The following is a 26,861-nucleotide window of genomic DNA, read 5'->3' on the forward strand; positions in this document are numbered from 1 at the left end:
CCCACTGATCACCAGGACTGATTAGGCTGATCTTGTTGGATAGGCAGGAGTCCCCTTCCTCTTTCCATCCTCAATTTGTGCCCCTTTCCCAAGCTAACACTAAGAGAAGATGGCCTGCACCAGTAGAAAAGGATCAGTCTGAGGGAAACTTATAGCCATACAATCACATATTAAACACCAAGAAGAAGCTCAAATGAACGACCTTAATGCACACCTCAAGGACTTAGAGGAAGAGGAACAAAGGAACCCTAAAGCAACCAGAAGGACAGAAATCACTAAAGTTAGAGCAGAAATAAACAACATCGAAAATAAGAGAACCATACAAAAGATCAATGAAGCCAAATGTTGGTTCTTTGAAAGATTAAATAAAATTGACAAACCCCTAGCCAGACTCACCAAACAAAAAAGAGAGAAGACTCAAATTAATAGAATTGTAAACGATGGAGGAGATATCACAACTGACACCACAGAAATCCAGAGAATCCTGCGAAACTTCTATAAAGAACTATATGCCACCAAGCTAGAGAATCTGGAAGAAATGGAACAATTCCTAGAAACCTATGCACTTCCAAAACTGAACCAAGAAGAACTACAAAATCTAAATGCACCAATCACAGACAAAGAAATTGAAACCGTTATTAAGAATCTCTCCAACAACAAAAGTCCTGGACCAGATGGCTTCACAAACGAATTCTACAAAACTTGCAGGAAACAGTTAATACCCATACTTCTTAAGCTATTCCATAAGATTGAAGAAACAGGAATACTCCCTTCCACCTTTTATGAAGCCAACATCACCCTGATACCAAAAGCTGATAGAGACAGAACAAAAAAGGAAAACTACAGACCAATATCTCTGATGAACATAGATGCCAAAATATTAAACAAGATCTTGGCCAACCGGATACAGCAACACATCAAAAAGATTGTTCATCATGACCAAGTGGGATTCATCCCAGAAATGCAAGGCTGGTTCAACATCCGAAAGTCAATCAATGTCATTCACGACATCAATAAAAGCAAAGCCAAAAACCACATGATTATTTCAGTAGATGCAGAGAAAGCCTTTGACAAAATCCAGCACCCATTCATGATCAAAACTCTACAAAAAAATGGGAATAGATGGTAAATTCCTCAAGATAGTGGAGTCTATATATAGCAAGCCAACAGCCAACATCATACTCAATGGACAGAAGCTGAAAGCATTCCCCCTCAGATCGGGGACTAGACAGGGATGTCCACTGTCACCGTTACTCTTCAACATAGTATTGGAAGTTCTTGCCATAGCAACCAGGCAAGAGAAAGAAATCAAAGGAATACAGATTGGAAGGGAAGAAGTCAAGCTCTCACTATTTGCAGATGATATGATAGTATACATAGAAAGACCCAAAGAATCCAGCAGAAAATTACTGGAAGTTATTAGGCAATATAGCAAGGTATCAGGCTACAAAATCAATGTACAAAAATCAGTCGCATTTATTTATGCAAACACTAAATCTGAAGAAGAAGACATCCAGAAATCACTCCCATTTACTGTTTCAGCAAAATCAATCAAATACCTAGGAATAAAGTTGACCAAAGAAGTGAAAGACTTGTATGCTGAAAACTATGAGTCGCTACTCAAGGAAATAGAAACTGATACCAAGAAATGGAAAGATATCCCATGCTCATGGATTGGAAGAATAAACATCATCAAAATGAATATTCTCCACAGAGCCATATACAACTTTAATGCAATACCCATCAAAATTCCACCAAGATTCTTTAAGAGAATAGAACAAACAATACAATCATTTATCTGAAACCTGAAAACACCTAGAATTGCCAAAACCATCTTGAGGAAAAGAAACAGAAATGGAGGCATCACACTCCCAGACCTTAAACTATATTATAAAGCCATCATCATCAAAACAGCATGGTACTGGAACAAAAATAGGCACACAGACCAGTGGAACAGAATTGAAAGCCCAGAAGTAAATCCCAACACCTATGGGCATCTAATCTTTGATAAGGGGGCCCAAAGGATTAAATGGAAAAAGGAGGCTCTCTTCAATAAATGGTGCTGGGAAAACTGGGTTGAAACATGGAGAAGAATGAAATTGAACCACTTTATCTCACCAGAAACAAAAATCAACTCCAAATGGATCAAAGACCTAGATGTCAGACCAGAAACAATCAAATACTTAGAGGAAAACATTGGTAAAACACTTTCCCACCTACACCTCAAGTACATCTTTGATGAATCAAACCCAATTGCAAGGAAGACTAAAGCAGAAACAAACCAATGGGACTACATCAAATTGAAAAGCTTCTGCAGAGCCAAAGAAACTATTAAACAAACAGAGAGACCCCTCACAGAATGGGAGAAGATCTTCACATGCCAGACATCAGACAAGAAACTAATCACCAAAATATATAAAGAGCTCAGCAAACTTAGCACCAAAAAAGCAAATGACCCCATCCAAAAATGGGCAGAGGATATGAACAAAACATTCACCTCAGAGGAGATCCAAAAGGCTAACAAACATATGAAAAACTGCTCTAGGTCACTGATTGTCAGAGAAATGCAAATTAAGACAACACTAAGATACCACCTCACTCCTGTAAGAATGGCATACATCAAAAAGGACAGCAGCAACAAATGCTGGAGAGGATATGGGGACAGAGGAACCCTTTTACATTGCTGGTGGGAAGGTAAATTGCTACAGCCTCTGTGGAGAGCAGTCTGGAAAACTCTCAGAAGGCAAGACATGGACCTTCCATATGATCCAGTAATTCCTCTCCTGGGGTTATACCCCAAGGACTCCATAACACCCAACCAAAAAGAGGTGTATACTCCTATGTTCATAGCAGCACAATTCATAATAGCTAAAACCTGGAAGCAACCCAGGTGCCCAACAACAGATGAGTGGCTGAGAAAGCTGTGGTATATATACACAAAGGAATACTATGCAGCTATCAAGAACAATGAACCCACCTTCTCTGACCCATCTTGGACAGAGCTAGAAGGAATTATGTTAAGTGAACTAAGTCAGAAAGATAAAGATGAGTATGGGATGATCCCACTCATCAACAGAAGTTGAGGAAGAAGATCTGAAAGAGAAACTAAAAGCAGGACCTGATCAAATTGTAAGTAGGGCACCAAAGTAAAAACCCTGTGGTGAGGGGTAGACCTGCATCTTCCTGGGCCAGTGGGGGGTGGGAGTGGGTGGGAGGGATGGGTCACAGTCCTTTGGTGGTGGGAATGGTGTTTATGTACACTCCTAGCAAAATGTAGACATATAAATCAGTAGTTAATTAATATTAGAGGGGGAAAATCAGTTGTATGTCTCAAAGTTTCTCAAAACACAAACTGAATCTTTTTAATATATAGGCTGTGTATTTGATATGCGGAGTCTCTCAAAAGCCTAGACCAAGTAGATTAGAAGCATCCAATAGCACAGCTATATACAAGATACTGGATACTGTACAGCAAACCATAACAAAAGGACTTTTCAAAGTTAACCCAATTACCAAACAATGTGATGATAACATTAACTATCGATTGTCTTTTTGAACCCTAAGACAGCAGGAACCTCACATCTCCACTATAGAGCCCCTACTTCCCCCAGTCCTGGAACCCTTGGACAGGGCCCACTTTCCCGTATGCGTCTCCCAATCCAAACCAAATAATATTGCATCCGCCGATCACAACCTAACCAACACAACGATTGCCACCTCAACATGCTTCACCTCAGACTGCTTCCAGAGACTTCACATGTAGAATGACAACCCTTCGGCTTCATTACTCGGGTGAGACCTTTCCTTTTATACTACACTCTAATTTCATCTCAGGTAGTTCACTTTCTAACAAAGTCCCATAACCTAGATATACACCAGTTTCTGTGAGAGAGAGCTTATGTTCACACGTATCCATAAACTACTGCAAAATATATACCGGAAAGCAGAAGTACATTAGAGTTTGCAGTGAGTACCTCCCTAACACTTCCTCTCCACTATTCCAAGCTTGGGATCCATGATTGCTCAACAAATTGTTTGGCTTCGTATGTTAACTCTCTTTTCAATCACCAGGTTCCAGATGCCACCAGGATGCTGGCCGGGCTTCCCTGGAGTGAAGACCCCACCAATGTGTCCTGGAGCTCTGCTTCCCCAGAGACACACCTTACTAGGGAAAGAGAGAGGCAGACTGGGAGTATGGACCAACCTGTCAACGCCCATGTTCAGTGGGGAAGCAATTACAGAAGCCAGACCTTCTACCTTCTGCAACCCTCAATGACCCTGGGTCCATGTTCCCAGAGGGCTAGAGAATGGGAAAGCTATCATGGGAGGGGGTGGGTTATGGAGATTGGGTGGTGGGAATTGTGTGGAGTTGTACCCCTCCTACCTTATTTTTTGTTCATTAATCCTTTCTTAAATAAAAAATTTTTTAAAATTGAAATATAAAAAAATAAAATAAAATAATTTTAAAATTAAAAAAAAAGGATCAGTTTTCACTTGAGAGCATAAGCATAGCTGTGCTGCCCTGCTAGAACCTCCAAACAAGCTCTCAAGAAAGTGATGCCAAGCTGTCAAAAATGGCCAGTACAGGTCTATATCCAACCAGGCATCAGTGTGGAGCCCAATCCAGAAGTGGCTGTAAAGTGAAAGGCAGGAGTGATGGATGAGGATGGAGCCATTGCACTGCATTCTGGTGGAGGGTGCAGTAAGGTGCAGATGCCATGGAAATGCAATCCCAAAATCTGACAGCACTGGCATCAATAGTCAGCACAATGGTGATACAAAAAGACTTCCCCGCCTGAGGTTCCAAAGTCACAGGTTCAATCCCTACACCACCATAAGTCAGAGCTCAGCAGTGCACTGGTAAAATAAGTAAACACATGGACTACTGAAAAATATTGGAATTCAAATTACTGAAGCTTTCTTTAAAGAAAAATATAAGTTGTCAATAATTGGAGAAGCTAAAGGGCATCCAAGATCTACTTCTCTCATTTCTTCAACTTGTTTATTAGCTTTAAATCATGTCAAAATAAAATGTTAAACTAGAATAAGCCAAGGCTGAGCAAACACCCCTGCCAACCCAGCAACTGCTCTACAGAAAAAAGCAGAAAGACACAGAAGTTTCCTCTCTTCTTGCTGTGAAGGGGGAATTAAGGCAGGAAAGCGAATCAAGGTTTGTTTTCCAATCATTTGATTAACAAATAATTTCAATTAATTAATGTATGTATTAATGAGAGAGAACCAAAGTACCACTCTGGCACCTGTGAAGCTTGTAAGCCAGATGTCAAAGGACTGCTCTATGCCCTCCCCAGGGACACAGCTGGGGACAAAGAAGCAGGTGCAGTGCAGGGCTAACAACATTGTGTGTCTGGGAAGTCAGTGTGCAGGAGACTGGAGGGGAGGGGACACAGAAGCAGTGACATCTCCGCTCAGATCTGAGCTTGAGCCAGAGAAGCAGATAGCTCAGAAAAGGGGTCCCAGGCAGAGGGAATAGTGGGGGCAAAGGCTGGGCAGAAGGACAAGACTTGAGCATGCCTGGAGATGGAGCCTGAGAGAGGGATTCAGGGGTTGAGAGCACCCCAGTGGAGAACCCCTCCCTAGGCTCCCTGAATTGCTGCCAGACCCTGCACCCAAACAAGGACCACAGCTGCTGCCCACATAGATGCTGCTCTGTGGTGGGAGCTCCCACCAGTCCAGCTGTCCTTTCTGGTTCAGTGCTCCTGTCAGGACACCAGCAGAGGGAGGCACAGGCAGGTGGAAAGGAGCAAGGACAAATGGGACAGAGAGGCACCCCAGAGAAGAGCTGGGCGACAGCCACAAACAGAACAGCAGCTAATTTAGGCCCGAGGCTTCATCTTGTTCCCTCAGTGCCCGGTTCCCGCTCCTCTCAGCAGGTTCCTGAGTTAATGCCGGTGTAATTATAGCCTCTGTGCCTTCCATTTGGAGCTTAAATGGTGAAAGCTTTTGCTAGGGGGGCGAGAAATATAAACCCCTGGGCCAAAACTTGGTAAATTTCCTAGAAATACACACACACAAAGAATGTAGTGACAGTAACAGCAGTTGCTGTATTGCTGGCAAGATGCCCCTCTGGTCACCCCAAGCAGATACTGAGGCTCCACCCCTTGCACTGTGGAAAAGGCCCCTGGAGCTGCCTGGGCTCGGTTCTTGGCCCAGGCCCTTCCCAAAGCCACCTCTAGCTTTCCTGAATAATCAAGAAGGAAGGCATCCTAGCTATTGGGTCCCTGTCCATGTCTGAAGGAGCCCATCGCACTCTCTGTCTCCCACATGCCAAAAGCTCACCCACCTTCCCAAGTCCCCACTGAGAGAAAGTAGCTGTGGGTTCCCCACACCAGCCTCCCCAGAGTGGGCTGCAACAGCAGGACCACGATGGCAAAAAGACAGGGACTGAGGTACTGCTGCCACCCACCCACCCTTGTTTTCTTCTTGCCCAGAGAACTAAAACTACAGAGGCCTTGTGAGGGACTTGGGGCTGGAAATTCATCCCAGAACCAGTCAGCCCACTCTCCAGATTCCTTCCTGTTCCTATACACAGGGAAGTAAATGACAACAGCTTCTCCAGGGCCAGACAGTGGACTCAGTCAAGCCCAGCACTTTCTACAACCTCAGTGAGTCCACCCTCCCAGCTCCATCTCCAGCTCCAGCTCCAGCTCCAGCTCCAGCTCCAGCTCCAGCTCCAGCTCCAGTTCCTGGGGGTGCACCCTGGCTTCTAGCTCTCCTGCTCACTGAGGTTAGGAAAAGCGGGGTCAGCTAAATCCAAAACCAGGGCCTTTCACCCCAGCCAAGTCTTCCCCTCTTCTTGCCTGGGGATAATGACCAGTCTTCCCTGAGATCTTCAAGCAGATGTCCAAGCAAACGATTGTCTGACACTTATGAGGAATTAGTGTCCCCAACTATAGTCATCCAGGTGCCACTTACAGCATGTTGGCCATACTCCCACTCATATCTCATTAACTTTTTCTTTAATTTTCTTAATTTTATATCAAAGTAATTTTTTTCTTCAGCTGTTTTTGTTTAACTATTTATTTATTTGATAAGACAGGCAGAAACTGAGAGAAGGAACGAGACAGAGAGATACCTGCAGCATTGCTTCACTGCTTGTGAAGCTTATCTCCTACATGGAGCAACTGAGGGCTTGAACCCAGGTCCTTGCGTATTGTAATGTATGTGCTAAAACAGTTGTGCCACCACCCAGCCCCTCTTCAACTGGGTTTGATTGGAGGGGGTGAAGGAAAAAGAGACACAAATGACACCACAGCTTCGCTCCACCATCCCTGGTGCTCCCTTGGTTTTTATTTGTGATGCTCCCATGTGGTGCTGGGGCTGAAACCCAGAGCCTCATGTATGGTAAGGTGCCTTAGCTGGATCACTTATAAAGTTATTTATTTATTTACTGCTACCAGACATCACTGGGGCTCAGTGCCTACATGACTTCACCATTCCTTGTGGCTATTTTTTTCTTTCCTTTTTTTTTTTTTCTTTTCCTTTTAATAGACAGTGAGAGACAGAGAGGAGAAACATCTATAGTACTGTTGTACAGTTTTCAAACCTCCCCCATAAGTGGTTACCCTCACTCAAAGTAATGCATGTGCTTTACCTGGCCTTGTAAGTTTTTCTTTTTCTATTTTTTAATATTTTATTTTTTCTGTCTCCAGGGTTATTGCTGAGGCTCAGTGCCTGCATCATAAGTCCACTGCTCCTAGAGGCTGTTTTTTCCCTTTTGTTTCGATTGTTGTTTATCACTGTTGTTGTTATTATTGTTGTTGTTATTGATGTCCTTGTTAGATAGGACAGAGAGAAATGTAGAGAGGAAGGGAGGACAGAGAGGAGGAAAGATACACACCTGCAGACCTGCTTCACCGCTTGAGAAGCAACCCCCCTGTAGGTGGTGAGCCGGGGACTCGAACCAGGATCCTTATACCAGTCCTTGAGCTTTGCACCATGTGCACTTAACCTGCTGAGCTACTGCCCGGCCCCCTTAATATTTTATTTATTCAATACTTATTGTATAGAAAGAGAAATAGAGAGGAAAATGTGAGAGAGGGAAAACAGCGAAAGAGAGAGAGACAGAGAGATACCTGTAGCACTACTTCACCACTTGTGAAGCTTCCCTCCTGCAGGTGGGGGTCAGGGGCTTGAACCTCAGTCCTTACACAATGTAATGTGCACTCAACCAGGCACACTATCAGCCATCTGCCATCTCCCCCTCTCCCCATACTTGAAAGTAAGTTTTTCAATAACTACCTGGGTATATCCTAAAAGAAAGCATATATGATCCAAGTGTTCCTCACACATAAGAAAATGCTAGTGAAGCTGAAGTGTGTGTGTGCTGACTCTACCTGCTCAAGTGCAGTTCACCTGTTCTCAGATGAACAACTGACACAATGTGGTTCCTAGACTTTGTTGTGCTCAAGCTGCCTGGTAAACATGGGTACACAGGCCCCTCAAAGACCCACTGAATAAAGGGCTCTGGGGCTGGTACCTAAGAATCACATTCCACAAGCACCTAGTAAGAAAGAGAAAGTTTGAGGGCCAGTGGCATAGAGAAGGCTGAGCCCCCTGTGGCCTGCATCCCAGACATGCGCACACCCCCTCCAGCACATGTATCACCTGGTTCACCCTCCCTAGAAGGTGACCCTCCTATGTCACCAGAATATGTTCCTTGGGGAGTCCCATGCCCTCTCACCCAAGAGGAGCATCAAGGCAGACTTTCAGCCACAAGCAGGACTCTTCCAGGAGAGGCAAACAGAAGATGCTCACTGTGTTGTACTGCTTCATGCCAGTGGGACCCCAGAGTTTCCACTCCCCTCAGCACTCCAGGAAGTAGGAACAAAGGGGTTACCTCTAGTCTGTGTCAGGTGCAGTACCCACCCAGGCCCACCTGGGGCCCTGGAGTTATGTTCTACAGCTTTGACACTAGGATGGGAATCAGAAAGCCTGGCCAAATCTCTCTCTGCCTCTCCCAAGCCATGTGACACCCCAGAAAGATGCTGACCCTTTCTCAGCCTCATTTCCATACCTGAAAAAGGAGAAGTCTGGAACCATGTGGGCACCTACATTTTATGCCTCTCCTACCTCTCACCCTCCCACCCCAACCCTATCACCACCACTACATACACACACACACACACACAAGCACGTACACACACACACACACCATAAGACCCTGGTGGCTGGAAGGATGAGAAAGCTCCTGATATCACCCTGTTTCTGCACACAAGCTGGCCTTGGACAGACACAGCAGGTATGCACACAGCGAAATTCACGTTTATCAAGGACTCACAACCACGCCTGCTTCCTCACCCACAGCGGGTTCAAGAACTCAAGCTGTGAACTGGAAAGACAGAGCAAGGTTGGTGATAAACACACAGGCAAATAAGTGATGTCATTTACAGTGCTGAGAAGTGCTATGAAGAAAATAAATAAAGAAGACACAGAAGGGAGAAACTGGGGATCTGTCACTAAGAGGTGTGGTATCAGAAGTAAATTGTGAAATAATAATAATAATGAGGTAAAATTCCAAGCAGAAGAACAGCTGCAAAGGTCCTAAGGTAGCATGAGCTTGACACATTCACAGGCCAGAATAAAGTGGCTGAGTGGCTTAAGTTTTAAGAAGAAAACCAAAGGTAAGAGGCAAGCTAAAGACTTAAAGTTTTATTCTAGCATGTAAAGCATATGGGGTTTCATTTCTATTTTGTTTTGTTTTATCTTGTTTTTCACCAACTCACTGCTCACCTCTGGCTTACGGCGGTGCTAGAGACTGAACCTAGGTTGAAGAGCCTAAAGAAGGCATCATAAATTCTCTAATTGAGACTTAGACCAAATTACTTTGGCAACCTAGCAGATAGGCCCAAAGAATACAGATCCTAAAAAACTAATTCTGGTTGGGTTCAACAAATGACACTCAGTGCTTAAACAACTGGGAGAAAGTCTAAGGTCATCAGATAAAGAGAGGACAAAAGTTGGATAAGGATAAGAGACTGGCTCACTTAATAATGGCTCTTTTGGTTAATACCACACCATCTCATCATCTGGAGCCCTTGGATTCCCACACAAATATGATGGACCTAGACCTCTAATGGCTCCCTCTGTCCACCAGCATTGGTCATTTCCATCAGGAATGTCATCATCAACCTACTTCAGGCCTTCCCAGGACCTTGCTGTCACCATAAGTAGCAATGGTAGGGACTGCCCCAGTCTCAGAAGGGAGGCTGGGGAATCCTGCCCTACCACTCAAGGAAGATCAGTCCTGAAATGAGTGCAGCCTGCAATGTTCTTAGATGTGATCATTATCTGTGAGCTCAAACCAGTAGGGACTCAGAGGTTATATAGGTTCCGGTGCATATGCATATATATATATGGGCCCTGGGTCGGATGGATGAAGGCAAATAGTTAATTTCATTCATACAATTTTTTCAAGAATGGGAGATACTCTCTGCCTTAATCCAACTTTCTAGCCCACTTCTCTACTCTGACACCATTTTTCTCAGACAATACTTTTATCCAACTTCATGCTATCAAACTCAAGTAAAAACTACCATAGCTGTGGGCCCCTAGAAACATGTCTGAAATGGACTTCCTAGCTTCCTTCCACCCCAAGATCCCTAATCTCATCTGCTCTGTTTCTACTTTTTGGTTCCTGTTCATTAACCATTTTCTCACTTTGTGCCCTGCCACCTTCCAGACACCAAATTGCAGATGCTACCATGACTCTGTCCTAACTTCTCTGGGCAGACTACCTCACCAATGTGTCCTGGAACCTCTCCTCTCCAGAGCTCAACCCCACTAGATAAAGAAACAGGCTGGGGGTATGGATCGATCTGACAAACTCATATCCAGTGGAGAAACAATTACAGATGCCAGAAATCCTACCTTCTGCTCCCCAAAAATAATTTTGATCCATACTCCCAGTGGGAAAGAAGGGATAGGAGAAAGAGGATAAGAGAGCTCTGAACTCCAGCTCCATCAGGAACCAGAGAGAGAGGAGGAAAAAGAAAGAACATCTGAATGAATGTAGTAATAGGGTTATGAGTGGCTTGGTGTGGGGGAGAGGACTGGACCTGGAATAAAAAGGGGATGACTATGTAAAATGTAGGCAGATAGTTTTAGAAATGATAGTTAACCCATGTCTGCAACCTTAGGAGAACTGCAGTGTCTTGCAATGGAGGGATTGAGATTCAGAACTCTGGTGGTAGGAATAGTGTGGAATTATACCTCTGATGACATGTAATTTTGTAAATCAATATTAAATCACTAATAAAATAAAATTAAAAAGAGAGATTGAACCTAGGATGTTAGCATCACAGGCATGAAAGTCTTTTTGCATAGCCATTATGTTATCTCCCCAGCCTCTTGGAGGATTATGAGGAAGTTGCCTGACTTTAACCACTATACCAACAGATGGAAGACAGAGAGTATATAAGGGGTGAGGCCTAAGCAGCTCAGGCTTGGGCTGCTACAGTAGTAGGTAGAAGATGATGGCAGAGTGAGTAGGGTAGTCACTACAAAGATGGCACACACACACAAAATTTTTTGAACCCATCCTACATACCACTTTAAGATAAAGTCATTGGGATATGCTAGATGCTAAAAAGAAGAGAAATAAAACCATGGGAACCCCTTAAGTCTTTGGGCTGAGCACTGAGTGAATGGTAAAAGTATCCTGTGGAGCAAGAAAGACTCTGAGGAAAAAAGAAACGGAAGAACTAAATAGATAATTTCATTCTTTGCTCTCATTTGAGATGCCTAATAGGTGTCCAAGAGGAGATATTGCAAAGCAGAAGGATAAAAGATTCTAGGATTCCAAAGAAGGGTTTACAAAGAGACTTTAAAGTGTGTATAAGCAATACTAGTGGCTCAGGTGGTTCTTTTGCACAATGAGTAGTGCATTGGACTTCCAGAGACAAAAGCAATACTAGTAGCTCTTTAAAGCCATTTCACTGAGGCTGCCTGGATTGAAGATGGAAATAAAAGCAAAGGAGAATATGAGCTTCCATCATTTTGGTGGAAAGGGCAAGAACATGAGCTGAGGGGAAATGAGACACCAGAGATAACCCTGATACCAATAAATAAAAAAGGGGGGCAGGTGGTAGACACCTGGTTAAGTGCACACATTACAGATGCAAGGACCAAGGTTCAAGCCCCTGGTTACCACCTATAGGAGGAAAGCTTTGTTGAGTTGTGAAGCAGTGCTGAAGGTATCTCTCTGTCTCTTTCCCTAACTCTATCTCCCCTCCCCTCTCAACTCCTCTGTTTCTATCCAATAATAAATAAATAAAAAGATGTTTAAAAAGACAAGGGGACAGGCGGAAGCTCAGGGGGGTTAGTGCACATTGTGCAAAGTGCAAGGACTGGCATAAGGATCCCAATTCAAGACCCCAGCTCCCCACCTGCAGGGGGGGGTCACTTCACAAGCGGCAAAGCAGGTCTGCAGGTGTCTATCTTTCTCTCCCCCTCTCCGTCTTCCCCTCCTTCCTCGATTTTTCTCTGTTCTATTCAACAACAACAACAGCAGCAATGACAGCAATAAATACAACGAGAGAAACAAAAATGAGAACAAATTGCCTCCAGAAGCAGTGGATTCGTAGTGCAGGCACGAGCCCCAGTGACAACCCCGAGGGGGCAGAGAGAGAGAGAGAGAGAGAGAGAGAGAGAGAGATGGTACTTTCCTCAAGGACAGCAGGCCACCTGCCACCACATCGCTCCACCCACCCCCTAGCACAACTCTCCAGAGGCAGTGGTGTTTCTGGAAGCAGGCCAATCTACCAAGTCACTCTGACAAATGACAAATTCACAGAAAGTCAATTTTAAAAAATCAATGGCTTCTGAATATTATTTATACTTTGTCATATTTTGACCACTGCCAGAATTCTTTCTTCATCTCTTCAAAAGACCTTAATCTTGTGGTTCTAGTCATTAAAAATTAAAATTTCATTATTTCACATTTGAAATGATGTATTTATTTATTAGGTAGAGACTGAAATCGAGAGGGATAGGACTGATACAGAGGAAGGTAGACAGTGAGATGCCTGCAGCACTGCTTCACCACTTGTGAAGCTTCCCTCCTGCTGGTAATGACAAGGGACTTGAGCCCGGGTCCTTGTACACCATCACATGTGTACTCTACTGGGTGCACCACCACCAGAACCTTTGAACATATTTTTCAGTTTTGAAGGTTCTAGATCTTATTTATTTATTTATCAATCATTGCCAGGACTTCACTCCAGGTCAGCTTTCTCAGGACAAGAAAAGGGGTGGAGGAACAATACATGTAACACCAAGCTTCCTCTAATGCAATGAAGTGGGATCCAGGCTCAACCCTGGGTCACAGGCATGGCATCAAACACTACGCAAGTGAGCTATTTTGCTGGACTTCTATGTCCTTTTTAAATTTTTTTTGGGGGGAGTCATGTACAGTTAGGATTTTTTGCCATTCACATACCAGTTCCCACAAAGGCATGTCAGACTTTTTTTTTTAAAGGAAAACCATAAAATGGACCAATTGCAAATCTGGGTAAGAAATGAAAGAGTGGGAAGGGCACTGAGAGCATATCAGCATGAAACAGAATGGTCAGGTATGTCCATTGGCAGAGAAGGGCACAAAACCACACTGAATAGTCAAAGACTGCTCAAGACTATAGTTCAACAAACCACTGCTCAACTAACCTCCAGATGGAACTGCACTACCTGAAAATCTCATTACATCAAACAGCCCTGGGTGGGGACTAGCTCTGCCTTTCTGTATATACAAGCAGGCTCCTACATAAGAATAGGAACATGAAGCTCAAGAGCTTTTTGGATCTGTGTCTTCTGGACTATAGTTCTGAAGCCCCAAACAAATATTACTGTAACATTGGAACTGAAATGTGATTCTTGAGACATCACACGGTTTCAGTTTTACAGACAACAAACTAAAAATCAGACTAGGGAGACAGTATAATGGTTTTGCAAAAAAACTTTTTGCCTGAGGTTCTTTTTTTATTATTATTATTATTGGATACAGGCAGAGAGAAATTGAGAGGGGGGAGAGAGATAGAGGGAAAGAGACAACTATGCTTCACCACTTGTGAAGCTTTCCCTCAGCAGATGGGGACCAGGGGGCTTGAACCTGGGTCCTTGCACACTGTAATGTGAGTGCTTAACCAGGTGAACCACCACCTAGCTCCCTTGCCTGAGGTTCTAAGGTCCCAGGTTCAATCCCTAGCATAAGCTAGAGCTGAGCAGTCCTCTAATAACTTTTTGTGTGTATCTCTTTTCCTATTAAAAACATATATATTTAAAATATTAAAAATCAGAAGAGTAGCATTAATTATATATATTCATACACATAATTAAATATAGTATATATTACATGACAGCATGTATCATTACTATATATTCCCATATTTCACATTGCAAATTAAGTAATTCCTTTAACTCCATCAATATTTTCTGTTTGTGTTGAATGAACTTAAAACTAGAGGCACTAATTTTAAACCAATACTTTGTTTCTTGATTCTGAAATATATTTCTCTCATTAAAACAAAGTCTTTGGCAGCCCATGACCCTTAGATTCCAAATTTAAAAAGAATATATGAGGGTCCAGAAGGTGGTGTACCAATTGAACATACAAGTTACAGTGTACAAAAACCCAGGTTCAAGCCTCTGGTCCCCAACTGTAGGAAGGAAACTTCTCCAGTGGTGAAGGAGTCCTACAGGTATCTCTCTTTCAACCTCTCTCTCTCTCTCTCTCTCTCTCTCTCTTCTCTCTCTCTCCCTCCTTCCCTCCCTCCCTCCCATCTCCCCATCCAATAAGTAAAGTGAATGTATGTTAAAATACACCTAGGCAAACAATTTGTAAAAATCTTTAGAAGTCATAAAAATCATTCCATGGGATTTTCTGAAAGCTTTAAAAATAGATCCTCTTGTGGCCTGGGAGACTGTGCAGTGAGTAGAATGAGCAGAATAATGGCCTGGCAATCAAGAGGTCCTGAGTTGGATTCCTGGAATTGCATATGCCAGAGTAATGGTTCACACTCCTCTCTTTCTCTATTAACTAAATCTTTTTTAAAAAATGATCTTCTGAATAAGGCATTAGTATGTTTTGGAATATTGGTAAATTCTGTGGGATGGGTGGTTGGGTTATCTGACATGCCAGTTTTAAAAGAAGTGACCTCTGGGCAATTCATGAGACCCACCAGTGACAGGGGTCCAGTTGTTTCTCCTACTATGAGGAGGCTTTTACTACCAGACCCACACACATACATATACACACTCCTCTCAAGGCAAAGCCCATGGCTCAGTGCCTTCTGTCAAGAACAACTCCACCTCAAGCTCTCTGGCCTCCTCCCCTCCCCTTCCCAAGCCTTTTTTTTCTTTTCTTTTGAGACTGCACACACAGAGAAACACACACATACTGGGTACCCACTCCCTCAGCCTCCCCCGACTCCAAACTCTGCAAGCTTTCCCCTACAACCTCCTACTCTGCCCTTGTTCTCCTCCTTCCCCAGCAAATACCTCACCACCTCCACTTCCTCAGACACACTCAGTATCCACAGCCTGGCTACACCCACCTGCCTCCTGCCCCATGCCTGTCTCTAAGCATGTCACTAGGGGACACACACAAATCAGATAACTGGTTTCACCCAAAGCTTCCCCTTGATGCTCTGACCTCAAGCCTCATAAGTCATTAGTATATGGTCATTGCACACATTCTGCTTCTTCCCTATGGAAGAAACATGCCACTGTCCCTTTCTTGCCTCAGAATTTACAAACAAATTATGTCCTCTGATCACATAATGATGAGGCCAGACTGTGTGATCTGTTCTGTGCCTTCAGTTCTGCCCCATCATTCCCAGGGGAGGGATGGCCCTGCCACATGTGCCCCATCCATCCCTCCTCCTGTTCAGGACATCACTCCTGAAAATATCCCTCCTTCCTTGCCCTTCCATTTCTCCTCCAGTGGGTCAGTCTCAACTGCACCCCAGGCTGCCATTATTGCAAAACCTTAACTTGAACTCACACCCTCCTGGGTCACCATTCTTATTCACAGAGACATTAGAATGAGCCACCTGTGGTTGTATTTTTCCCCTCACTTTGCATTCTCTCCTCCATAACCCCCCCCCCAACCAAAAGCAAGTGTCCAACCCCCTAAAAGATATTCAGCATCATGAGTGACCTCCTCATGGTGTCAAATCCAGTACCCCTTTTCCCCGCACTGCAAGCAAGGCCCAGCAAGTACGGGAGTCATACACATTCCTCCAAGAGGCGCGCGTGACCTTGCCATCATCTACCAGCCCCGATTCACACCTGAACATGTTTCCCCAGACTCCCTAAGAGAAGAATGGGGCTGAGGCCAATGGTTATTCCTGGAGCGAAGGGTCACATGTCCACATGTCCCCTTTCTACTTTCCACAAAGGCCTTTTCTATCCCTGCCTCCCTTCCTCCCCTGCCAACCAACAAACAAGAGTCACTGACCACAAAAAATCTCAGCACACACATCCACCATCACCACACACCTCAAGCATACATACACATCACACTCATTCATTCATAACACACAAATACCACACTAGACACACACTATCTCATACACATACATACCACACTCATCATCTCACACACAACAGTACATATACCCACCTCACACATAATTACCTCACACACTATATACACACATGTGCCACACCTTACATATACCACAATTATCATCTCACACAAAACAGTACACACCACAACCACAGAAAATACATACATCACACCTCACACACACTACACCACACGTATCACACACCCCACCCTGTCATACTCACACATAAGCTTCCCATCCACACACCACAACTGAGTATTGATCCTCATACCACACTGGGATTGTGTTGACAGACCAGGCTGGGAAAAGCCCCATCTAGTTCCTCAAATCCTGCTTGTATCCAGACATAAGGGTGAGTTCTTGTCTGCGGCCATACCACCCTGAACACACCCGATCTCGTCTGGATGAGTTCCTCCAGGGTGCCAGGAAATACCCTGAGCCCCATCCCCCAACCACAGCCACTGAAATTACATCATTAAAAGCATTTCTCTGAGGTTAAATTTTGTTCTCCCCATTTTCCTTTTCAATAGTGATTTCTTCCTTGGACATAAAGACAACTAAGCATGAAGCCACCGGTACCCAGCTGACACCACAGACAGATCTTTGCACCATGGCAGAAGCCTGTGGTCCCTGGCACTGCTGGGAGAAAGGAGAGAATGACCTGTAGGAGGGGGTGCAGGCTTTCCTTGATTCCCAATATACTGACCTCTCCCAGATGGCCCCAACAATCACCAGCACAGTGAGGTCACCTGACCCCAGCCTACTATCTCCACTGTCATCACCCACAACCTCTCCTGCCTGCAGCCTGAGTCTCCCTAAAAAGGGAGGTCTGAGAGGTGACAGAGCTGCCACCAAAGCCCAATTCCTGTTTCACATGCAGAGTCTCTGACAGCCATTAGGAGAAGAATGTGATTTTAAAATTTAAATACTACGCTTCTACATTCAGCTCAGGGAGACAACCTGAGCATAAGCAGGTTACCACCCTAGCTCCTGGGCAGAGGCAGGGAAAGAGGCAGGCTGCCCCTTCAGCTCCCCCTTGCCCCACATACTCAGAACTCCCCACCTGCTCAGGGAGTTCTTGGCAGAGGTCTCCCTGAGGCACTAGCCCACCCAGTGAGCAGGCCAAGCTCTCCAGCCCAGTGGAAGGAGGTAGGTTTAAGAATATGGTTAAGGTTCCCTGAGTGAAAGCAGGGGTGTGGAAGGGGTGGGCAGGGAAGGGGTTCCCCTGGGGTCACAAGACTGAGCCCAGAACTAAGCCACCAAGCCTTCCACCCCATGGAAGGATGCCCCAGCCCCTCCTTAGGCCCTGTGGCAATTTTGTTACAGAGAAGCTCTGCCAGGAACCTCAAGAAGGAGGTCCAGAGTGGCTTAAGTTCTATAGATTGCAAGGGACTCTTCTTTGTTCCCAGTCCAGCAGGCTTGGAAACTTCAGGGGCCTCCTTCATCCACCCAGCATGGGCAAGCCTCCAAGCCATCCCTGGAGCCTTTCTTTCCTTCGGCAAGACTCCATGACTCCCCCAGACCCAGCCAATCACAGCAGCGTATGACCCCAGGGACAGCACTCACTCTACTCTACTCTGCCTGCCACCACCACCACCACTAAACCACTTGGTGAGTGTATGCCTGGGAAGACTTGAGCCTGACTCATGAGAGGCAGCCCCTTCTCTCTGGAGACAACAAGCACTCACTCTTGGGTTCTGGTCAAAGCATGCTCCTCTAGAAGCACACTGAGGACAGGCATAGCTGCCCCCTTCAGCCCAGCCTTGGCCTGACTCTTCTGCTGACACACTGGCCAGGGCTTCCCAGGCCCCAGAAGGGCTGCCCACCTCTGGCCAGGGTGCCCCAGCTGACCAGCTCATTCCACAGATGGGGCCAGAGGGCTCAACTGGCATAACCTGTGGCCACCCAGCCCCAAGCAAAGCAGGAGGGACAGATGCCTAACACAGAGGCCAACACCTGTAATCATATGAGAGAGACAGAGTCCCAGTGACCACAGTAGGGAAAAACAATGTGGCACCAAGGGAAGTCTCTCTCCCTCAGGGCCTTCTGCACAGATCCAGGCTAGGGCAGGGTTTCCCCCTTCCCAGAGTCCCCAGAAATGAGCCCAATGGAACTTTCTTTTTTTAATTTCTTTATTGGGGGATTAATGTTTTATAGTCAACAGTAAATACAATAGTTTGTATATGCATAAGATTTCTCCGTTTTCCACATAATAATACAACCTCCACTAGGTCCTCTGTCATCCTTTTCAAAATGAATGTTCTTGGGCCACTGCTGGCTCCACCCAAACAAGACAGTCCCTCCCCCCACCACCAACCCAGACCTTCAGGCCAGCTGAGGGGGCTCTACTATCTCCTTCCACCCAGCAGATGGCCAAGCTAAGGCCTCTCTTCAGCCCTCAAGTGTGTGTGGCACACAAAGCCACAGCAGTTTGGCAGGGACCCAAGGTCCTCAATTTCCTAGAAATCACCCCCTACCTGCACCTCTCGTAGCCACTACTATTATTACTGATAGAACTGATAGTAATTATTATTACTAATATGCAGGTGGGAGGCAGACTTCAGTCACCCAGAATCCTACAGCTATTTCCCCAGCCAGACTCCAGCTCTGTCCTGCAGCCTTCAGGCCACAGGGAAGTACCACCTCATGAGCCTCACACAACTCCCTACTTCAGTGCACTGTGCAAGCATGTGCCAAGCACTTAACCTGGAGTGTCTCATTTAGTCCTGGGAAAATGGACAGAAGGCAGTAGATTCTCTCAGCCCCACACTGTGAAGAGGAAACTCCTGCCTGCCAGTCAAACATCCAATCTCCTGTCTAGTGGGGTACTCTTGAGGCCCCAGTCTTCTTCTCTGCCAGATGAAGGGGCAGTCATGGCAAGCTCTAAGTTCTCTTTCAGCTACAGGAAAGAAATAAGCTGTTTCCATGAGTGGGCCCTGTGCCCAAGCATCTGGCAGTGCTTACATGGGGCCCCACCCCAATCAAAGAAGCCAGGGAAGCAGCGCTGACAGTCGGGCCATCTGCAGCCCACTCTCCTTGTTCCTCAGGTGTGGCTGTGGCTGGCCCCCACCCTATCCCCCACCCTCACTCTGATAGTTCCCTTCCACCCTAAAGATGGGGCATTTCCACTTGCCTCACGCCCTACACCACCACTACCATCTCTAAGACATGTCTTCTCCTTCTGTCCTAGGACCATGGAGACAAACCCCTGGACTGAGGATAAAGGACTGCCAGTTAAAAGTCCCACCACCTCCAGAAAGCTCAGCAGAGAGGACACCCTTCTCACAGAACCTTCTCCACAAAACCCTCATAGCTGGTATCACAGACCCACACAGCAAATAGACACACCCACAGAAAAAAAGCCACAGAGAAGCCCCAGATCACACAGCCAAAGTAACCAAACCAGGATGAGAACCCAGATGCAAGGCCCATGCTCTTCCATAACACCCACTGTCCCCCTCCACCCCACCCTCAATCTCAAGGGCAGCTGGAAATACTGGCAAAGGAGCAGATCTCAATGCTCTTCTGTGAAATACCCCCTTTTACCAGGCAGGGGTAAGGCGTCTGGTCCCCCCAACACCACCCCAAAACCCTAAGCCATTACTTGAGGCAGTCAGAGCACTCTCTTCTCCCAACCTCAGACTACAGGCTAACCTACTAACCCGACACCAGAACTCCCAGACCCAGTTCAGGGCCAGAGCACCATTGACCCAGGCAGAGAGGAACAGAGATCTCACCTTCCAGGGGTCCTGAGTCAAAGGATTCCTAGCAGCTTTCTCTGCCCACAGAATCCCAGCAGGACAAAAGGAAAGATAAAGGACAGATATTCCAACACATCCTGCCACAGAACTCTGAAATCTCAGGCATTAGATGGCAAAGAAGTGATAGTAACTGGGGTGAATGGAATAAGACTGAACCCACCACATTGAAGAAAGCTTTGGTGCTGTGGCCTCACTCTCTTTCTCTATGGAAGAAAGACAGAAAGAGAGAAAAGGAAGAGGAAGAGAGAATAAAAGTAGAGGAGAGGCAGGGAAAGGAAACAAGGAAAAGAGCAACTGAGTCCCCAAAACAACACACCTTTTCAAAATCCCTGAAGGACTCCAAAATTGAGGGTGGCAAGCCTAGAGGAGGCCACCATGACTTCACATGTTCACAAGCATGGAGGGGTGTCAAGGACAAACAGGAAAGAATGGGAGAGAGCTGTCTGCTCTCCATCTCCATGAGCGCATACACACGCATGCGTGCGCGTGCGCACACACACACACACACACACACACACACACACACAACGGCAGCCTTACAGCCCCAGGTGTGTAGGGTAGGCACCCAGGTGCTGAGCTCCAAGTGTGAACAGCATCCAGGCAGGTGCTAAACCCCAGGTGTTCAGGGTAGATGCCCAGGTGCTGAGCCCCAGGTGTGACCAGGTATGAACAGCAGTCAGGTGTCCCAGGTCTAAGCTCCAAGTTGCTCTTCACAGTTCTAAGCTCCTATAGTCACTCTTCAGGACAAGAAAGGAAGTTGTGGAGCAGGGAGTGAGCTACCCTAGGCCCTGTGCTCTGGAACCCTGGTCTCCTGGAAACCATGCAGCCCCCTCCCTGTTGCAGGCTCTCGATGGCCTCCCCACCCAGCTACACACCTGCATCTCTTCAGTCAGTCACCCATACAACAACTCTAGGTGGCTCTAGGTAGAGTGGAGTCAACTAAGACAGAAGGAAACAGTCAAGGATCCCTTGTAGTTTGCCCTCTCTGTGAGGTGTGATCCCCAGATATTCCTTATTCCTTGCTCACTGTGGAGAGTGGTCCCAAGTACATCTCTTTATCGCTCTCTTCATGAGGAAAGGTCCCAGAGTACCCTTTCTTGTCCTTTCTGTAGAATTAGGTCCCCAGAGCAGAAGCCCCTTCCCTACCCTGCCTGGCCCTCTCTGTGATGAGGAGTCCCATGCCACACAGAGTCTCAGGGTGCTTGGTTGTGTCTCAGCAGCAGGTAAAGGAAGCTGATTCAGTGAACTGCAGGTCCAGTAATTTCTTCATTTGTCTTGTCAACACCCTTGTCCCAAAGAGTGTCAAGCTCATTAGGTAAAGATTTTCTGCTAGGAAGATACTTAGCGCTGGGTCAGGAGGCAGCAGGAGCCTGGGCAAAGGTGAGAACCTCAGACCCTCAGCCTTGAGCGAGCAGCTAGAGCCCCTCCTTCACTGAATATAACCCCATGACTCAGAACTTACCACCTTCTGCCACTCCTGACCCACTGGCAGGCAGGAACTCAGAACCCTGTGGCCCCCAGCTCATCCCCTCCAAGGTGACACCCACCAGTGATGCCCCATTTCTCTGTACAGTGAGTTGTTCCAGGGGGCAGCCCAGCAGCCAATGAGAGACTCAGCCTGTCTGTGCTGTCACAGCATCCACAGGCACAGTCAAGAGGGAGCCTGCTCTGTGCAAACACTCTACTTTCACCCATTGTGGGATTCTAACAGTGAAAGCCAGGACCAGAACCCAGTACTAACACACAGACCATCTCTGAAGCCTCCTTTCCATTCACCAACCACCACCTGGTCCAAAGGCTTATCCAGACAACCACACTTTGGCCCTTCTTGTGGGGGTTCAGGATTTCTCCCACCAAAGACGTGAATATCATCTCATTAACACTCTAAAAACATGTACTTTTTAATATTTTATTTAGTTGAATATAGAAAGAAAGAAATTGAGAGGGAAGGAAGAGATAGAGAGGGAGATATATAAAGAGAGCGATGGAGAGAGAGAGTGAGAGAGAGACTTGCAGCAATGCTTCATAGCTCAAGAAACTTTCCCTCTGTAGGTGGGAACCTGGGACTTGAAACTGCTTACTTGCATGCGCTCAACCAGGTGTACCACTGTCTGTCTCCAGAATGTATTCTTAATGGAAGAAGAGGGTGTCACCCCCAAGAGAGAAAAATCAGTTCTTGGATAGCAAGCAAGCAAACAAACAGTAGTTGTTACAGTGGTGTGTGGCACTACCAAACACAGCCCCACTTGACAAAATCTTATTCCTTATTCCTTGGCACTTACAATGAACTGAACTGTGTCCATCAAACCTCCCCCCACCCAGATTCACTTGTTGAAGCCCAAGCCATTAATGTAGCTATGGCTTTTCGGAGGAAAGTGAGAGTAAGTGTGGGCACTGAGCTGTCAGGAATGTGGCCTCACAGGGAGGTTGGGATCCAGTGGCCTTCCCCAGCCCCCTGTCCCTCCATTATGAGGGACACATTAAGGAGGCCATTTTTGAGCCAGGAAGAGAGCTCTCACAAAAAAAACTTGTGGGGAGTCGGCAGTAGTGCAGCAGGTTAAGCACATGTGGTGCAAAGCTCAAGGACCGGCATAAGGATCCCGGTTCAAGCCCCCGTCTCCCCACCTGCAGGGGAGTCCCTTCACAGGCGGTGAAGCAGGTTTGTAGGTATCTCTCTTTCTTTCCCCCTCTGTCTTCCCCTCCTTTCTCCATTTCTCTCTGTTGTATCTAACAGCGATGACATCAACAACAATAACTACAACAAGAGAAAACAACAAGGGCAACAAAAATGGAAAAATAAATGTAAATAAATATTTTTAAAAAAAAAAACTTGTGCCTGGATCTTGGACCTCAGCCTCCAGAACTGTGAGAAAATAAATTTCTGTTGCTGAGTCCCCTATTCCCAGTCTATGGCATTTCATTATGGCAGTTCAAGCAGAGTAGGATAATATTTTCCTTGTTCAAATTAATTTTCCCCTTAAGAAGGTAATAATAAAAGGGAGTCGGGCAGTAGCGCAGTAGGTTATGTGCACATGGCGCAAAACCCAAGGACTGGCATAAGGATCCTGGTTTGAGCCCCGGCTCCCCACCTGCAAGGGAGTCACTTCACAGGTGGTAAAGCAGGTCTGCAGGTGTCTACCTTTCTCTCCCCCCTCTATCTTCCCCCCCTCTCTCCATTTCTCTCTGTCCTATCTAACAACAACGACATCAATAATAACAAAAATAATAACGATAGCAATAATGAAAAACAAGGGCAACAAAAGGAAAAATAAATATTTTTAAAAAAGAAAACCAAATCCCACCAGGCTTCTACACACTAAGTGAACAAAATACGCCAGGACATTGGATTGGCCTCCTCTGCCTCAGGGTCAGACAAGATTGAGAGTGGCCCGGGACCCACAACTTTTCCTCAGAGCCCCCCTCAGCAGGTCTCAAGCACTGGGGACCCCAGAGCAGAAAGACTAAAAGGCAGCCAGCACTGCAAAGGTTCTAACTGCACCACAGGCCAGTAGCACACTGAGCCCATAGCAGTCTCTGCCTCAGTCAAACCCCATGAGGTGCTAGTCCTCTCCCCACTGTGCACTGGGGACACAGAGGCACAGTAAGGCTAAGCAACTGGAATGAAGCACCCAGCAGGGCAAGACAGGTGACAAAGCAGGGGCAATGACATCAGGCTTCAGATTCAAGACTGCCACAAAACAGGTTCCTTCCAGACAACAGCTGCAAAGGCTCAACTCCAGAAACTTCCAGGTGCCTATGGGCATGTGCAGAGCCAGCTGGAGGCTAGAACTCCTGGCACCCCACTGCGGGGCCCACACTAGCCTGCTTACCTGAGAAGATTGAAGCGAGCCTGAAGATGTCTGAGAGCCGAGAGGTCACAGGCTCATAGGGTGAGGCTTCGTAAAACTCCTCACCTGCAGGAGAGAAGCATGTCAGGTATGGCTCCTCCTCTCATGGCACCAGGCACAGGCCACACTCTGAGGAGGAACTGAGCACCACCCCCAGGCTGGTTACAGCCCCCCAATTAGAGTGGCAACCCCCCAGAAACCTGCTCTCTCAGACCACCCTCTTCTAAAGACTCCTCTGCTTCTAGAAAGAAGGCACAGTGAGAGTGGGGTCAGGCAGTCTGGTCACCCAGTGCAGTGGCCACATTTCACAAAGGTGAGCTTAGAGACAGCCCAGAGAGGAGAAACAACCAGTCCTGGCAACTTCCAGGAGCAAGAGCCATTCCCATCCATGAGCCCAGAATGCTCTGCCCAGGCTGCTCAGGAAGACAGGATTTCCTCTTTGCTCAAACAGAATCTGGCTGGGGTCAGGAGTTCTGAGCGCCCCCCCATGCCTTCTCTACCTTTCTCTCCACACCTGCTGGCTTCCTAGAACTCTCCTCTAGACCTCAAGAAGTGGGGATGGGGGGGGCTTCAGGAAGGGAAAAGCGACAGGAGATATATAGCACAGGGTTGCCCTGGAGCCCCCTCCCCACCTCCACCCCTGCCAGTGCCTCCAAAGGAGAGAAAGTATCCTCTTGAGAACTGAGGGTGAGGAGAAATCAATGAGGATCACTCCGACTGTGTGTCTGGAGGGGGCTGGGGCAGAGTCAGGCACTGACCCACTGCCTCACACATTGATTTCCCATCTGCCCAAGCCCAGAGCTGTAACCAAGTACCCCCACCTGCTGGGGGGGGGGGGGAACACATGGAGCAGTTACCCGCAGGAAGGTGCCTCCCACCAGAAGAGGCGCCCTGAATGCTCCTATAAGGGGTCAGCCCTATGGTGTCACACAGAGGCCAGATACAAGGTTCAGCCACACTGTGTTGGTTTCAGGAACAGACTGTCTACCTGCTGTACCCCCCAGATGCCCCAGAACAGAGCCCCAATCCCAGAAGGATCAGAGAAAGGGTGCCTCCACCCCCATCCCCAGATTACTGGGTCTGGGGGCCTTCTATGATCTTCACACCCTGCCATTCTGGGTGTGGGTACCCTGGGCATGGAGAAGGCTCAGCTGTGTTTGCCCAGAAACCTAATCCAGTTGTTCCTCAGCCCCAACCTTCCACTGGGGGGTGTATGTGCAGCCCCTCACATACATACACTCTGAGCATTGGGTAACTTCTTATGGCAATTACCACTCCACCCTGCTTACTGGGGCAGATGCCATAGGAGCTTAAGAAAACTTCATAATAAATAATAATAAATAATACTGTGCTCTCCATGGCACTGTCAGAAAGGCCTTACTTACTCCTCTTGAGTCCTCTATCCTCACAGGCACCCTCATCCTTCCTATTTTACTGATAAGGAACCAGAACACAGAGACGCTCATTAACTTGCCCTAAGCGACAAAGCTGTAAGTGGCAGAGCAAGGTTTTGTACCCTGACAGCTGAAGCCAGAGTAAAGCCATGTCAGTTCCTGGGCCAAGACTTGGGGGAGATCCTTGAAGACCAGGGTGGCCCTAAACTTGTGTCAGCTCTGGAGAAGGAAGGCAGCCTGGTCTCCAGCCCCCAAGAGGCCTGCAATGACAGCCCTGTTATGGGAAGAGCAGGGGGCAGGTGGGCCAAGATTGGAGGTCTCCCTTGGAGGCAATGCAGGAAAGGGGTCTACATAGAACTGGAGGCTCTTGTCCTATGACTGGTTTGCTGTGTGCCCTGGGATGACACTGCTCCCTGCACCTCAACTTTCCTGCCAAAATGGGGTGAGATGGCACGATGTCTGGGTCATCTGCTGTTGGGACAGTCTGAGGCCACATTCCTGCCACCACCAGCTCTTTCCACCTGCTGGAGCTTCAGACTAGGTGCAGGCACAGTGGGGAGCTCAGGTTTAAGTGGGGAGGTGAGGGGAGGCCCAGTTTTCAGGAGACAGGCACCCACCAGTGGGGGCCAAGGAAATATCAGAAATATAATTCCAAACCTCACAGCCCATTCCCAACCCAGACTGGTCAGTAAGTATTAACCAGATATCGGAGGAAGCCCTTGCCGCCTCCTATAGAGAGACCACCCACAGCAGGCCATGAAGAATTGGCTAGCAGGTCAAGCTGTCACACACAGGAGAATTCCCTGATCTCAGAGGGCTTCTGGCTTCTCCTGATCAGCCCTGGGCAAAAGACCTTATTGTCCACCCAACTTTGGGGGGAGGTTATACAGGATTCTGAGGAAGAGAAAGGCCATTCCAGAATGGACCCAGAGGATCTCCCCATCATGATGTTGCCAACCACCCCAGGGACATAGCTTCCTCTGCATTGACACCTTGGAGGTGACAGGTGGCTCCTGAGAGGTTTGCAGAGCGAAAGAAGTTCTCCACCGTCTCTTAGGGAAAGAGCTAACAGCCTCCCTGGCAGAAGGGGCCAAGAAGCCTGTAGGTGGAACCTGTGGCAGTTTTTCTGTCCCTTCCTGTCCCTTCCTGTCCACCAGTAGCCTGCCCCATCTACTTCCCAGTCTCCCTGGGGCAAAGCTGAAGGTTGCCATCTACCAGGAGACAGGACAGCTCCAGGTCCAACTGGGGTGTGAGTGGCTTTGTCTCCCTATGTTC

General features: G+C 46.9%; 1 protein-coding gene across 5 annotated transcripts in view; it reads right to left on the reverse strand.

The window, feature by feature from the left end:
* GFRA2 (GDNF family receptor alpha 2) overlaps positions 1-26,861 on the reverse strand; it is a 104,697-nt gene that overhangs the window by 70,560 nt on the left and 7,276 nt on the right. For 4 of the 5 annotated variants that reach the window (XM_060178784.1, XM_060178785.1, XM_007529157.3 and 1 more), the window contains exon 3: positions 24,175-24,258. The exons of the other annotated variant lie outside the window; for it this stretch is intronic. In XM_060178784.1, the coding sequence (XP_060034767.1) occupies positions 24,175-24,258 (84 nt within the window). The remainder of the gene's footprint in view (positions 1-24,174; positions 24,259-26,861) is intronic. 5 annotated transcript variants of the gene reach the window in all.

This window comes from Erinaceus europaeus, chromosome 19 (genome assembly GCF_950295315.1).
Source record: "Erinaceus europaeus chromosome 19, mEriEur2.1, whole genome shotgun sequence".
Taxonomy (NCBI): domain Eukaryota; kingdom Metazoa; phylum Chordata; class Mammalia; order Eulipotyphla; family Erinaceidae; genus Erinaceus; species Erinaceus europaeus.